The 16,837-nt window shown below is 40.4% G+C and overlaps 1 protein-coding gene across 1 annotated transcript in view; it reads right to left on the minus strand.

Annotated features, from left to right (window-relative positions):
* LOC122927741 (alpha-protein kinase 3-like) overlaps window positions 1-16,837 on the minus strand; it is a 139,416-nt gene that overhangs the window by 48,034 nt on the left and 74,545 nt on the right. Inside the window, exons 6-7 of the mRNA XM_044279877.1 lie at window positions 3,891-4,016; window positions 1,326-3,387 (exon numbers count right to left, since the gene is read on the minus strand). Coding sequence (XP_044135812.1) covers window positions 1,326-3,387; window positions 3,891-4,016 — 2,188 coding nt within the window. The remainder of the gene's footprint in view (window positions 1-1,325; window positions 3,388-3,890; window positions 4,017-16,837) is intronic.

A 16,837-nucleotide genomic window follows, 5' to 3' on the forward strand; every position in this document is an offset into this window, starting at 1 on the left:
TAGAGGATGACATTTTTGCCCATTCTTCTTTGCAAAATAGCTCAAGCTTAGTCAGATTGGATGGAGAGCATCTGTGAACAGCAATTTTTTTTAAGTGTTGCCACAGATTCTCAATGGGATTTAGGTACAGACTTTGACTGGGCCAGTGTAACACATAAATATGCTTTGGTCTAAACCATTCCATTGTAGCTCTGGCTGTATGTTTAGGGTTGTTGTCCTGCTGGAACGTGAATCTCCGTCGCAGTCTCAAGTTTTTCGCCAAGATTGCCCTGTATTTAGCTCTATCCATCTTTCTGTCAACTCTGACCAGCTTCCCTATCCCTACTGAAGAGAAGTTTCACTGTATGGAAGGTATGCTTAGGGTGATGTGCAGTGTTAGTTTTCTGCCACACATAGCATTTTGCAATTAGGCCAAAATGTTAAATTTTGGTCTCATCTGACCGGGGCACATGTTTGCTGTGCCCCCTACATGTGGCAAACTGCAAATGGGCCTTACTCCCTCCATTTTCGGATGATGGATTGAACAATGCTCTGTGAAATGTTAGAGCTTAGGATATTTGTTTTTGTAACCAAACCTTGCTTTATACTTATCAACAACTTTATCCCTGACCTGGTGTGTTCCTTGGTGTTCATGATGCTGTTTGATTACTAATGTTTACTAACAAACCTATGAGACTTTCATAGAATAGCTGTAGTTATATGAGAATAAATTACACACAGGTTGACTGTATTTACTAATTAGGTGACTTCTGAAGGCAATTGGTCACACTGTATTTTATTTTGGAGTATCAGAGTACAGGGGGCTGAATACAAATGCACGCCACACTGTTCAGATTTTGTATTTATTAAATATTCTGAAAACCATGAACCATTTTCTTTTCCCTTCACACATACGTGCTATTTTGTGTTGGTCTATCACATAAAATCTCAATAAAATAAATTTCAGTTTGTGGGTGTAATGTGAAAAACTTCAAGAAGTATGAATACTATTTCATGGTACTGTATGATTTGGAGCATTCTTGGATAAAAATCCTAACAGTTCTCCTAGAAGAGACAGTGAGAGTCCAGATTACTTCACCCACACATGATCATTGACAGCATTCAATCCTTTTTTTCCACTATTATGCGGAGTTCGTTACACTAGTTTAGGCTAGGGCTTTCTTTCTTTTTACTCTTCTTCATATAACTAATTAGAGAACTATAGTTTGTATAAAAGAGGTGTGGTAATCTTCTGTATCCAAACTAAATGCCTTGAAATATTAAAAACTTTAAACTATACTATTACTGCAGGTGACAAATATAAAAAGAGCTTTTAATAAACTCACCTTTATAAGGATCATTGACCTTTTTTACTTCTATTGGCTGTGTGGCATCTTTTGAAGTATGGTCTACATCTTTTGATTCCTGAGAACTAGAATCTGTCTTTCCTTTATCTATATCTTCTTCATATATCTTGGGAACTTCCAACATGGCCATTCTTCTGATTGTCCCAGGAGAGCGTCTTTCAACAGGAGGAGACTGAGTGATCAAGAGGGAATTGTTCCTTCTAGACAGTCCAGGAGAAACATTGGGACTCTCTTTTCTAGATGGAGGTGTCAGAGAACCTGTATTTCCAGCCTCTTCGCTATCCACTTTAGTCTTATGGAGATATATTTTACGGCGTGCACCAGAAGCCAGTTCTTCTGGTGTTGCTGAAGGAATCAGAGTTAAATTTTCAGTAGATCTCCATTTGCGACTGCTGTCTCTTTGAGGATCAGAAAGCATACTTCCAATTTTTTTTTCATCTGGTAGACTACCAACAACTATAGAAGGCACACTTAATGCAACTGTAGGATCTGTACCTGAAGCTATTTTAGCTGCTATTCTCCTTGAAGTGGCTGGACTAAAACTGAGATCTTCCTTGCTAAGAACAGTCTTTTCTGGTATGCCTTTTGAACTCCGCCTAAGGGTAACTGGACTTTGTGGTGCACTCTCAACCTGTGGTATTATGTCTTCTTTTTCTGATATTTCAATTATTCTTCTAGGAATGGTTGGATTTGCTTGCAAGGAATCCACATTCTGTACCATGTCTTCCTCTGAGGCTGGAGTAAGCTTACCTGATGTGGAACTGGAATGCATGCTCTCTATACTTTGTGGTGAGTCACTACTATCTTTGCAATATTCATACATTTTTCTGGTGCTTGGTGGACTTAAGCTCATTTCAGGTGACTGCATTTCTTCAGGCGAGTCTGTCTGAACATCACCCATAGCAGCTTGACTTTTTTCATCTGTTGTATCTACGTCTGCAGTTTTTATGTGTAATAACATTAGTAATGAATTCTTAAGTGTTGTAACCAAGCTGTGATCCTGCTTTTCTTTCTGTTTAGAAATATTATTATGTTCAGGTTTTTTATTATCTTGAAGGGAAGCAGTGCTAAAGCCACTACTATGTACATTTGTCTCAGAGTTTGTCTCTTTTTGATATGTGCTTGTAGTTTCTGGAACTACTAATTCTTGACTATAGTTGTTTTCTTTTTCTGGAATTTGGATTTTTTCTTTTCCATACTCTTCCTCGGCTTGGGGTGAAGCCATTGGAGAATTCAGTGAAGCTGGGTCTACAGAACTTCCAACATTACTTGCTACTCCATACTCCAGAGCTTTTTTCACATCACGAAGAAGTGTTGCTACAGACTGATCATTTTGATCACTTGGTAGCAACTGTGAATTTGACAGCAATTGTGAAGGACCAATATTTAGGGCCTCATATGAAATTTCAGAAATATTTACCTCTGTTTGTAATACTGTACTAGTTAATGTAATATCTATATCTGTTGCAACAGGGTCTAGTTTCTGTGATTCCATTGTTGTTTCACTGGAGGAGAAAACAGGTATGTCCTCCACAGTTGGTTCATCAACACTTTCTACAGTTTTCTTTGCAACCTCTTTCTTCACATCCTCCAACATCTCCACCTCACTGGTGTGTGCAACATTTTCGGTCTTATTGTCTTCAGAAAAGTCCTTGACCATAATTGAAACCTTTTCACTTACTACATCTCTAATATCTCTTAAATTGTCTGTAGGTTCAGATACTGCCTTCATAGAATCCATTTTTTGTAAGTTATCTATGTGTCCATCTTTCACACTTGAACCTTCCTCTAAACTACATTCCAGGAAGGTGTCAGAAGGCAAATCCTTTTTAGTCTGAGACTGTTCATTTTGTCCAGTCTTATTCGTAGTATTCAAGGCTGTAGACACGTCTGTCTCCATAGACACTGGCACTGGTGAACTTGAACATTTTATTAAATTGGTCTCTTCCTCTGTATTTTCTTGTATTTCTAGATTCTTTCCTTCATTGGTGTCAGTCATTGTTCTTACATTGTTTTGTACTCCCTCTGAGACTTTACTTATCTAAAAGGAACATATATGTTTATATATATATATATATATATATATATATATATATATATTTAAAGGAAAACATAATGTAAAAAACAGATAAACCTCTTTGAGATGACCACCCAGAATTGCAGAAAAAAATCGTCTTCTAGTATTGGTCATTTCAAAGAAGACAATTATATATAGGATATAAGGAAATTTAAACTGTCACAAAAATATCTGGTGAAGATCAGTGTTTAAACGTTGCAAAATGTTAGTGTTTTCGTATCCATTTATTTTTCTAATATATGTATTTGTAGAGTCTGATTATATCAAAGGGGCAGTCCAGGATTTAAAAAATGGTCTATGTTTTGTCACCAGAAAAGCACTACCCTTCCATGTGTTTGGTATTTTAGTTTTGCCACCACTTGAATAAGGATTAGCAGCAATACCATACCAACCAATAGAAAGTTTTAAAGTACGAGGTAGTTCTTCTCTACCAGAATATGATAGTGTACAAAATTCTTACACATCACCTTTTGTGCTTCTTCTGCCTTCTGGCTAACTTCAAGTTGCTTCTGCAGAAGCGCATACGCTTTTTGCAATGCCATGTATTCCATTTCTAAAGTCTCCAACTTCTTTAGTGTCTCTATTCTTGTCTTCTGTAAAAATGGTATAAAAAACACAATAGTTCAGGAATGAAATAATGTGAGGTGGCGTTCTAGTTCAGATGTTGTATATACTCCAAACCTATGGTGGAAAATGGGGTGAACATTTCTGCAGTCCTTACTTTACATCAATTTCTATTGGTATCAATGTTCCATTTCTAACTTTCCATGTGTCAGTCCTAAAGCAAGACTTCAAGACCCAAGGGTTACCAGTAGTGTTAAGGGGAGCTACAGGGAAGCTCAGACGAAATTCCAGGTGTAAGAGCTTTCCAACCTGAATCCAAGAAATATTTTACTCCATACATATTGCTGTATATTCTAGATATGTTCCAAGTGTGGTAAACATCCCCTTGTTCAGATGAAATTGTTCATGTCCAACTGCATGTGAAGAAGGGTCTATGTGCTGCAAAAATCTTCGAATACATGTCGGTTTTATTTACTGTATGTAAATGGAGTTTTGTAAACATCAAATTCACTTATACTGTGCTGGACTTTGGTCCAGATTTTCTGTGTCGTTATCTTCTGCAGATCTTTAGACTGCAAAAGAAATATGCTTTGTAAGGTTATATTTGAATGGAGCAGATTTGTTGCAGAACTTTCTGCAATGAAAATTAGTTCCATTCATCTGAATGTCAGTATTTTGGTGGCAAGAACATTGATTTCTGCAGGCCCCGTTCAGATAAATAGGGTAACCAATATGACATGTGTGTGACTATACTTTATCCAGATGGCTGTGTAATTTTTTTTGCTCTAGAATGTGGAACTGCAATGACTGCACATCTTGTAAAACAAGATAAGCTGAAAGGCAAGCACACAATTCTGACCATCCCCTGATACCTTCATACACTCCCTAGAAAATGTCATTGACACAAGATTGCTTTGACGTACAATGATATCTTGTTTTATGACATGTTCCAAGTATCCCTGCCAGATTTCCATGCAAGCTGATGGTTTTGTTTATTTTCTTCTGTAAAAGATGATGAAATCACTCGCTGCTTTTAGTGTGCATGTATTTAGTAGAGTAAAATTTGGAAATCCAAAAATGGGAATGACTAATCAGTGTCAACATTCTGCACAGCTGAGGATGAGGTCATCTTCTGTATATAGAGCCAGCAGACAACCAAGGATTTCAGCTTCACTGTCACGCTCTGTTCAGATTCACTCATCATTTGGAAATAATCTCTGTATAAATAAAAATGTGAAACATTTTGCCTACTGGTTACTTAATGTATTAGGCTGTGCTAACATTGGGCAGAATCTGTCACTAATTTAGCAGAAAAAAACAGGCATTTTTCAGCTGCATAATAATCCACATTCTGAAGGCCATCAACAGCTTCGTATTAACTTTAAAGTGGTTGGCCCTCTTGAACATTGATGGCATATCACTAAGAACCCTGTTCCTGAGATAAGAGAGGGGCTCAGAGGTGAGACCCACACCTATCTGACAATAATGGCATATCCTAGTGATATGCCATCGATGTCTAAGATGAGCCAACCCCGTTAATTTAAAAAAATGACCCAATGCACAGTTTTGGTAGAGCTTTTCATCAGCTGATTTGAAAAACTCTTAAGAATTGACACTTGTGTGTTACTTTTTAGAATCAGATTTGATCACATTTCTCCATACAAGTCAATGAGGAAGCAGAAAAACCTCACTCAAAAGCTCTTCTAAAATGTTTGCTAAAACTCCTAAAAACAACAAAACTGCCACCAAAAATGACTTGTTTTTAGCTACTGATGTACAGTATAAGGCCTAGTTCACACAATCATTTTTTTGCGACTGGATGTTTTTTTGTGTTCTGTATACTGTCCGTATACGGAACCATTCATTTCAATGGTTCCGCATTCCGTTTCCGTATTTCCGTTTTTCCTTTCTGTTGAAAGATAGAACATGTCCTATTATTGCCCACAAATCACAGGTCGTGGCTCCATTCAAGTCAATGGGTCTGCAAAAAAAATGGAACACATACGGAAATGCGTCTGTATGTCTTCAGTATCCGTTCCATTTTTGCTGAACCATCTATTGAAAATGTTATGCCCAGCCCAATTTTTTCTATGTAATTACTGTATACTGTACATGGCATACGGAAAAACAGAACAGAAAAACGGAAAGGAAACACAACGGAACTTAAAAACGGAACAACGGATCCGTGAAAAACGGACTTCAAAAATTATAAAAGCCATATGTTTGTGTGAACTAGCCTTAATGTTTTCTTTCCCTGTGAATATAGCCTGAAGCATAGCCTGAAATAGGAAGATTCGTTTTTCACCTTAACTGCTTTCTGAGAGCTTTTTTTTTTAGAGTTCTTGTTTTTTGCAGGATGGGTTGTATTTTTTTTAATGACACAATATATGTATTGAAAACATTTTATTGTTTTTACTAGGGGGGTGGAATTTTTTTGTTTTATATTGGGTTTATTTTGTACGCCATTCACCATGCAAAGTAAATAGAAAGTTATCATTATTCTGCAGGTGAGTACAATTATCAGATTTTTTTTATATAAATTTAACTCCTACCTGGCCAAACAATTATAATTTTTTTTTTGTGTTTTCGTTTTTTACTTCCTACCTTCCTGGAGCCATAACTTATATTTTTTTATTTTTCTGTCCACATACCCATATGAGGACTCTTTGTTTTTGAAGGACAAGTTGTACTTTCTGAGCGCACCATTTTAGGTTGCATATGATGTAATGGTAGGCTTGGGAAAAAAGTACAAATCTCAATTTGAAAAATAAAATTAGGCAATAGTTTTTGGGGTTTTGTTTTTACACCATTCGTTATGTGGTAAAACTTATCTGTCTTCTTCAGGTCATTATTATTACTGCGATATCACATTTACGGTATATAGTTTACATACTGTTTACATTATCTTTTTATGTTAAAGTATAACTGTCATATTATTATTTTTTGGAGTATTGGATTGTGGTGATTAATATCTCCTTGGTGGCCCTATTTCAACTTTTCACTGTGTATTCAATTACCCCTTAATTCTACATTTTTGTTCCCTGTACTGCCTACTTTTACCTGTGCTTAAAATAGGGTTGCTAGGCATGGTCCGTCTATCTGTTGAAGGACTGAGGACGCAGAAGCAGGCGGCGTACAAGGTCACATTACTGACAGCCAGGGACTGTAAGTAAATGATTAAAGCCAGGTCTTCCCCAGCAGCTGATAACAGTGCCTGGGCTGTGTGCACTTCTCCCTGTCCCTGCGCTTGGCAGACACTCCCTCACTCAGCAGAGCTGGACAATGCAGAGTTGAAGCAGCACAGACCAGGGAAGGGAGATCTGCCGTCTGCTCAGTGTATAAATGACAGCAACATGTGGTAAGAGGACCCCTTTGTGCTGCAGGAGATTAACCCTTTAGGGGGGAGGGCTCTGGTTACTGACACTTTTGGGGGGCTATTGTTACTGGCTAGTGAGGGCAGGCGGGATTAGCCTCAGGGTGAGGGCAGTGGCGGCCATCTTAACTGAATAGTGAAATTGCAGTTTTATGCAGACTGGTTGCTAAGGGCTGAATCTGTCACGACCCCTGGTCATGGTCGTGACTCCTTGGGAGCCGCATGCAGTTATCCGCGGTCTGGTGTTGTCGCAGCCGCAGCTGGGGGCACTTAGTGGTTTGCCTCAGGTGCGGTTGCCGCGAATAACAGGCATGCGTGCGGTTGCCCTTGGCAACGTGTTTTGGTGTGCATGTCCTTCGTCTGTGTTTGTGTGCACTTCCTGGTCTGTTTGTTGTGCACGAGGTTGTGTTGGTTGTATGCACTTGGTCACCTCCCTTCACCTGCGGTTGTCCGCGGCAACGTCTGGTGTTGTGCATGTGGTGGCAGGGTCTCTGCCTGCTGGTTGTTCTGCAGGACACGGTTGCCACGCATGCCGTTGCCAGCGGTGACAGGTGAGTGAGTGTGTGTGCTATTCCCCTTTAAGTTGGTGTTTTCCCTTCTGTGTGCTGGAAGGGTTAACTTCCTTCCCAGTGTGTGTGATGTCACTGGGTGTGGTTGACTGGGGGGTGGGGCCTTTTGGCCTATATAGCCTGAGTCTCTTGCAGGCTATATAGGCCTCCCAGCCTCCTGTCTCCTCCATCTGCCTGGTGAGGACCATCCTTCTGGTCATAAAACCTCTGTTGGGAATTTCTATGTTTCACGGTGTTATTTAGGTGTGTGTGTGGGGTCTTATGTTAGTGCAGCTTGTGGTCCTGGGTTCCTGTGGGATGTCTGGTGTGTGCTGTGTTCGTTGGTGTCTGAACTGCAGCACCTGCACATGGGATCCAGGGTTTGTTGTCTGTGGCAGGTGAGTGATGTGTTGGTCCCATTTGCCTGTCACTGCCATAAGTCTGTTATTGTATTCCCCGGTGTTGCTTGGCCGTTGAGACTCCTGCTCCCCCGTGCCTAGGAGGAGCAGGTCGTCTCACTCTGTCCCCTAGTACAGGGCCGACTTGAGGGCTCGTAGGGACTTTATGGTTCCGGCGTATGAGTCGTCCTACCACCAAGGTCGGCTCATACAGATAGGAGACAGGGTCAGCGTTAGGGACGCAATAGGAGATGACCTGCTCCCTAACTCTGTGGTCCCGGCCAAGGGGTAACCCTACCATCTCCTGGCACCGCACGGCTGGGGGTTTCCCCCACCGCCAGCCGTGACAGAATCTTATTAAATATGGGGTAAGTCAGTCTAATAGTAACTGATTCTGGAATATCAGATTATTAGTAACTACATATATGAAAATTGAAATTAGGGTCTAAGTGTGACAGTTATCCTTTAAACATTTAATTAAGAATTGGTGTCTTCATTTTGTATTTTCTGTTTGTTCTGTTTCAGTAGTCATGTCATTTTTATCACCAGCAGGATTACAAATGAAAGATAACATCTGCATTACATAACGTAGATCTGACAGTAAGTGATAGCCACATTTCACTTCCTTTGCCACCCCACACAATGACCTCTGTATGGGTTACAGAGCATGCCTAGGACACTATAACACAAGTTCCTATGGTCCATATGGCTACCGTAAAGCATTTCTTTAAATGCTGTTTATAGGCAAGATGACTTTCCCCATAATCATGTTCAGGAAATAGAATAATAAATCTACAATCACAAAATAAAATTAGATTAGGAAAAAAATTCACCTTAAATACTGTGAATTTCATTTACATAATCTAATAGGTTTAGGGCAGTACAGCTGATACTGTCAGTGGACTAGAAAAATGACTTGCTGGCATCTAGCTCCAAGGAGTTTACAGGCAATAACATGCAAACATTGGACCTGTTCATTCCACCAGTCCCAGCTGACCTTCTTAAGCCAGAGTGGTCAATTCCTGTGTGTTAAAAGGAACTAGGAAACTAAGAGAGATTGGGGATCAGGGAGCATCTGAGCATCAGGGAAACAGTGAGGCTTTTTCCCTATAGTGTGTAAGCACGACCACTGACGTGGATTGCAGGGTGGTCATAACCCCTGGAAACGAGTAGTGTATAATGTGATGGAAAAAGGAATCAAACCAGCAAAGGAGACAATATGGACAATCACAATATATTAGTAAGAGCCTTGTATTACCTTTACTTAAATGATAAATGTAATTTGCTGAGACAACCCCTTTAACATGCGGCAGATATGTAGCATAAATTTCTGCAAATGTCCCATTCATCTGAGTTGGGGTTACAGAAATCCATGTACTTGCTGCCAAAACAACCCAGGTCAAATAAATGTAACTGTAAAACGTTGCATCTGTCCTTAAACTTTCTCTCCTCCTATGATCCACACCTGATTTTTGCTTCAAAAACTGCATCAAAAAGCCTGAACGTGAGTCAGCACCCATACAGTAAAGGAGACCACGGCACTCGTTTTTTCGTATGTAGAAAAATTATTTTTATATTTTCATTTCATGATATAATTTTCATTTCATGATATTATTCCAAAATTTCATTGTTTTTGAGCATCCAGGAATGCAAAAGACTTGGCCAACGTTTAACGTTTCGGTCCTTGTATGGGACCTTGATCACGGCCTTTGTCCGTGCTGCATGTTGCCTGCTGGGGGATGCGCAGGCAACATGCAGCACGGACAAAGGCCGTGATCAAGGTCCCATACAAGGACCGAAACGTTAAACGTTGGCCAAGTCTTTTGCATTCCTGGATGCTCAAAAACAATGAAATTTTGGAATAATATCATGAAATGAAAATTATATCATGAAATGAAAATATAAAAATAATTTTTCTACATACGAAAAAACGAGTGCCGTGGTCTCCTTTACTATACATCATCTCACATTACCACTGAGCACCGTGCAAAAAGGATTTTTTCAGGAGTGCCGTCCAACTCAAGTGTATCAAGCACCCATACAGTCACAGGCTGTAGTGTCCTAGGCATGCTCTGTAACGCTGGGTTCACACCTGAGCGTTTTACAGCGCGTTCAAACGCGCTGTAAAATGCTCAACACATGAAAACCAATGCTTCCCTATGGCCCTGGTTCACACTTGAGCGTTTTACAGCGCGTTTGAACGCGCTGAAAAACGCCCTACGCTCAAAAAAGTTCTTGAGTTTCTTTGGGGCGTTTTGTCGAGCGTTCCCGTACATAGACTTTCGGGAACGCGCGACAATGGGCGTTCGCTTGTCTCTGTATGCGCTATTGTAAACACCGGTACAATCGCACATACAGAGCGCTCCTTTCAGAACGCTCAGGTGTGAACCCAGCGTTACCCTAGGCATGCTCTGTGTGGACATGACCGGGTGAAGTTATTAAACTTCACCCGGTCATGTCCACACAGTCTCAATTGTGTATGAAAGCAGTGACTTGTAATGAACCATGCTAATGTGTCAGCTATACATGATCAGGACAGGCATTACCACAAGAAGTCAGACAAAAACAGCAGCTGCAGCTCAGCCCTGATTGCTGGCAATACTCATGAGTGGCTAATGCAGGCAAGCTACTGTCTAAAACTAAGGGCTGTATTACACCGACGGATGTTCAGGCAGTGCAAGTGCCGATGGATGATAGCACATCATCAGCTCCCGTTTACACTGACCTGATTACACAGTCCGATGCAAACTGAATGTGGGATAAACGTTTGCTGCTGTAGTTGTTCCTCCCATTAATTTCTATTGATTATCAACAGCACAATAATCCACATAATAATTTAATCCTAATGAAAGATGGCCATCAGCCAACAAGCATTTGCTTGTTTATCGGCTGTTTGACTGTTCAATTATACAGGTCAATTATAGGGAACAAGCATTACAGAGAATGCTCATTTCAGATAATTGGCCTGAAAATTCTGCAGTCTAATAGGACCTTAAAGAGGTTGTGCCATAAACTACTTTTCACTCAAGTTTATTTTCATAAATTACTCTAGTTCCCATTCTTCAATGGATTTTTATTTTATTTTTTGCAGATTTATCTCATTTGCAGTTTCCTCTTGTCCACATATTTGTCATGTGTCTGCTGTCCCATCATGCCTTAGGACAAAAGGATGTGTCCTGACATCAGCAGATCATGTGACACTAACCACACCCCTTGTTCAAAACAAAGATGATTCCTACATCCTACATTACAAGGCTTCAATGTAACCAACAACTGAAGACCAACACAGATTGACAGGCTGTGATGTTTAGAATAAGGCAGTTTTTATAAATGGTGGCATTTGGGAAAAATGGTATAACAGCGACATCTGTTGGATGGGATACATTTATATTAGTGGCACAAGCCCTTTAAGGTACTACTACACATTAGTAGTAGGACCAAAGAAATTACATGTGATTAACTGCATGCGTGTGCCATGGCTCATTCACACATGTAATACCACCCAAATAGTGAACACTGTAGCTGTAGCATTATGCTCACTTGTGTTCTTGGCGCACACTTTTGACCCAGTCTACAACTTGGATCATGACTCTTTAGATATACATAGGAAAACTCTTGGTTGTAGTCTCTACCAGGGAAGCCAAGTACAGTGGATATAAAACGTCTACACACCCCTGTTAAAATGTCAGGTTTCTGTGATGTAAAATGAGACAAAGATAAATCATTTCAGAACTTTTTCCACCTTTAATGTGACCTATAAACTGTACAACTCAATTGAAAAGCAAACTGAAATCTTTTAGGTAAAGGGAAGAAAAAATATAAAAATAAATTAATATAGTTGCATACGTGTGCACACCCTTAAACTAATACTTTGTTGAAGCACCTTTTTGATTTTATTACAGCACTCAGTCTTTTTGGGTATGAGTCTATCAGCATGGCACATTTTGACTTGGCAAGATTTGCCCACTCTTCTTTACAAAAACACGAGGGCATCTCCTGTGCACAGTCCTCTTCAGATTACCCCACAGATTTTCAATCGGATTCAGGTCTTGGCTCTGGCTGGGCCATTCCAAAACTTTAATCTTCTTCTAGTGAAGCCATTCCTTTGTTGATTTGTATGTATGCTTTGGGTCGTTGTCATGCTGAAAGATGAAGTTCCTCTTCATGTTCAGCTTTCTAGCAGAAGCCTGAAGATTTTGTGCCAATATTGACTGGTATTTGGAACTGTTCATAATTCCCTCTAGCTTAACTAAGGCCCCAGTTCCAGCTGAAGAAAAACAGCCCCAAATCATGATGCTGCCACCACCATGCTTCACTGTGGGTATGATGTTCTTTTGGTGATTGTTTTTGCGCCAAACATATCTTTTGGAATTATGGCCAAAAGTTCAACCTTGGTTTCATCAGACCATAACACCTTTTCCCACATGCTTTTGGGAGACTTCAGATGTGTTTTTGAAAAATGTAGCCTGGCTTGGATGTTTTTCTTCGTAAGAAAAGGCTTTGGTCTTGCCACTCTACCCCATAGCCCAGCCCAGACATATGAAGAATACGGGAGATTGTTGTCACATGTACCACACAGCCAGTACTTGCCAGATATTCCTGCAGCTCCTTTAATGTTGCTGTAGGCCTCTTGGTAGCCTCCCAGACCAGTTTTCTTCTCGTCTTCTCATCAATTTTGGAGGGACGTCCAGTTCTTGGTAATGTCACTGTTGTGCCATATTTTCTCCACTCACTGTGTTCCATGGTATATCTAATGCCTTGGAAATTCTTTTGTACCCTTCTCCTGACTGATACCTTTTAACAATGAGATCCCTCTGATGCTTTGGAAGCTCTCTGTGGACCATGGCTTTTGCTGTGGGATGTGACTAAGAATATTTCAGGAAAGACCAACTAGAGCAGCTGAACTTTATTTGGGGTTAATCAGAGGCACTTTAAATGATGGCAAGTGTATGCTGACTCCTATTTAACATGATTTTGAATGTGATTGCTTAATCCTGAACACAGCTACATCCCCAGTTATTAGATGTGCAAACTTATGCAACCACATTATTTTAGTTGTCTTCCCTCCACCTAAAAGATTTCAGTTTGTTTTTCAATTGAATTGTACAGTTTATAGGTCACATTAAAGGTGGAAAAAGTTCTGAAATGATTTATCTTTGTCTCTTTTTTTTTTTTTTTTTTACAGCACAGAAACCGGACATTTTAACAGGGGTGTGTAGACTTTTTATATCCACTGTACAAGTAGGGTAGGAGGGTCTGGAAACCATCCATTCAATAAGTCTAATGCTAATGTTATCATATTACATTTTCTTAATGTTATATTCACATCTACATCTGAGGCTCCATTAAGAGTGTCTATCACAGATTCTGAAGGACAAATCAAATGTGATTTTTGTGGACTGCAATCGAAAAAAAGGCTTTGAAACATGCAGTTTTCCTGCTGAAGGTAGCCAATGGAAGATGGAAAGGTTGTGACCATAAAAAGAGGCTATGGTCTGAAATGATTTTTCTCATACAATGATACCACCATCAGCCTACACCATCAGCCATATTTTACTAATCTAGAACAGATCAGTAATTGTAAGCCTATGCCAAGGGAGATAAGTTGTAATTGAACATGCTCAGTCCTTCTTACCCCTGACATCTACAGTCATGAGACAGCATAGAGACCCCCATACACATTAGCTTGTTTGCTGATCCCACCAAAAACATCAGATTTGGCTGTATTTCCTCTAAAATGAGTAACTAGCTTAACACGTGGTTATTTCAGTTAAGTTCCTTTCTGCTTTAACCAGCCTGACCAGTCTCTTTGGCTGCTCATTTTTGTCTCACCCACTCTACAAACAGGTTAACATCAGATTGGACCCTTGAAACAACAGGGCCTCAACGGTTCATCAGAAGACAAATCCATATGACGCTAACTTGACATTATGGTCTGACTCTTAAGGATTAATCATCACCAAAAATCAGGGCAAAACATCAATATGAACGCAACATGTGAAAAGGATTGATTCACAAATAACCTATTAAAGCTGCTTGATGTTCTGCATGTCAAACCTGGACGACAATCTAATGGGTACGGAGAGCCCCTGACTCTCCCCTAACAGATGATTGGGCACATTGATTTTGAATGCCAGATCCTTTTGTTCTCGGTTTTATCGTATCTCTCTATTAAAAACACATACACGTTCAGCTTACCTAAGGGTGTATGTATATGAGGTAGTTGGAAGAGATAGCTGTTGGCCAAATTAACTATTCAAGGTGTACGGTCATCTTTAGAATGTTGAAAAAATTGATGGGAAGAAGACTATGACATCTTGAGTCTCACTGCCCGCTCCGCAGCATGAATTGATGGAGTAAAGACAGCAGATAAATTTGGGAAGGTAAGATCAATCTATTGAGTGGCATCTGAAAGCAAAAAAGGGCAGGGATGTGTTTAGCTTTAGAGCCCTCATCTTCTATTTTTTTTGGACCAGACCATGAAGGGTCACTGTAATAAATTCACATCTGTGATTACACAAGTTACCTAAAAATTAAATAACACTTTAGGCTACTTTCACACTTGCGCTTGATCGGATCCGTTCTGAACGGATCCGATCATATTAATGCAGACGGAGGCTCCGTTCAGTACGGATCCGTCTGCATTAATAACTTAGAAAAATTTCGGATCCGTTCAGACTTTCAATGTAAAGTCAATGGGGGACGGATCCGCTTGAAGATTGAGCCATATGGGCTCATCTTCAAGCGGATCCGTTCCCATTGACTTACATTGTAAGTCTGAACGGATCCGCACGCCTCCGCACGGCCAGGCGGACAGCTGAACGCTGCAAGCAGCGTTCAGCTGTCCGCCTGTCCGTGCGGAGGCGAGCGGAGCGGAGGCTGAACGCCGCCAGACTGATGCAGTCTGAGCGGATCTGCTCCATTCAGACTGCATCAGGGCTGGACGGAGGCGTTCGGGTCCGCTCGTGAGCTCCTTCAAACGGAGCTCACGAGCGGAATTGCGAACGCAAGTGTGAAAGTAGCCTTACACAGTTATAGTGCCTTGTAATGGTTTTTCATGGAAGAAATGGGTAATTTTTTAAATTCAGACTGAATTACACCAAAAGTAGAGCTGAAAAAAGCACCCCAGGATTTATTCTTTGCCTATATAATGCAGGATGGGCATTATTAAAGAATAAGATAGATCCTCTTGTGTATGTCTTGTGTATAGCTGTTTTATTTTTAATTTATGTGTAATGCTTGGGTTGTCAGTCATCTTAATTCCTTCTTTCCCTCAGATGAATCCTTCAATCCTTCCTGCAGAGACAGAGGGGGTGGAGGTGCATCACACTGTACTGCTCTGTGTAAGGGCGACCATGACAGATCAGTGACACAGCTTCTGTCCCTTCACACTGCAGGGTATCCATGTTCTCCTATGTGATGCAGTTTCAGCCTGTCTCCCCTCTCTGCCCAGTCATCTCTCTCTCCCCTGTCAGCTCTTACATGCAGGAGGCAGAGAGACCAGTGTGAAGCTACATCTCATAGAACTACACTGGAGAGTCAGCACACACAGATGGCATAGACAGGAAGTGTGAGTCAGGAGGTTTATACAACTGCAGCTAATCACTGTATATCTCCACTCACGGTCCTTTAGATAGGGGAGACATTATATCTACAACAGAATACAGAGATATACAGATAAATAGGAGGAGGGGGGGGGCTTAAAGCTGCCAGGAGGGATTTGATTGGTGATGATGTCATCCTGTAGATCACAGGAAGTCAGCCACATGGAAGAGACCAAGTTCCTGTTTATACATTACTGCAAGCTTTCATGACCAGGATCCCATAATTAAAGGGTCCAAAATGTATGGATGTAACTGAGTTAGGGTGAAACAAAGTACACTGCTAGAATACTGCTGGTCAGTTAGCCATATATGCAAAATAAAAATCTGAGTGCTTCTTGAAGGATAATTTTTTTTATAGGTGCCCTATACAAATGGGAGATACAGTATCTTCTTGACCTTGGACATGTTTATGGAAACTATTGAAGGAGACAAAAAAAAACTATTGCAGCAGAAAGGAGAGTGAATCGTGGTACCACCTGCTCTGTTTCAAATACATTCATGTTTGATCTGGTATGAGCCTAGCAATCACTCCTGGAGATAGATAGCCTCCACTTACATGACTCTAGTTGACTGGCATTCAAAAGTATTTCCGGCATTTAACCTACAGGCTACTTTCCAATGATTAATCTTTGTTATGTCTTATAGTCCTGTAAATATTATTAAAAAAATACTAATATGGACAATCTATTCCTAATATTGCACTTGATTCCAAATACCCTGTAAGACAGGGATGGCCAACCTGAGGCTCTCCAGCTGTTGCAAAACTACAACTCCCAGCATGCCCAGACTGCCTACAGCTATCAGCCTACAGCAGTGCATGGTGGGAGTTTTACAACACTTCGAGAGCCGCAGATTGGCCATCCCTGATGTAAGGGAATTCTGGGTTAATAGACGGTGATTGTCTTTTCCGAACTGTAATGTTTTAGC

The sequence above is a fragment of the Bufo gargarizans genome, chromosome 2 (genome assembly GCF_014858855.1).
Source record: "Bufo gargarizans isolate SCDJY-AF-19 chromosome 2, ASM1485885v1, whole genome shotgun sequence".
NCBI lineage: Eukaryota > Metazoa > Chordata > Amphibia > Anura > Bufonidae > Bufo > Bufo gargarizans.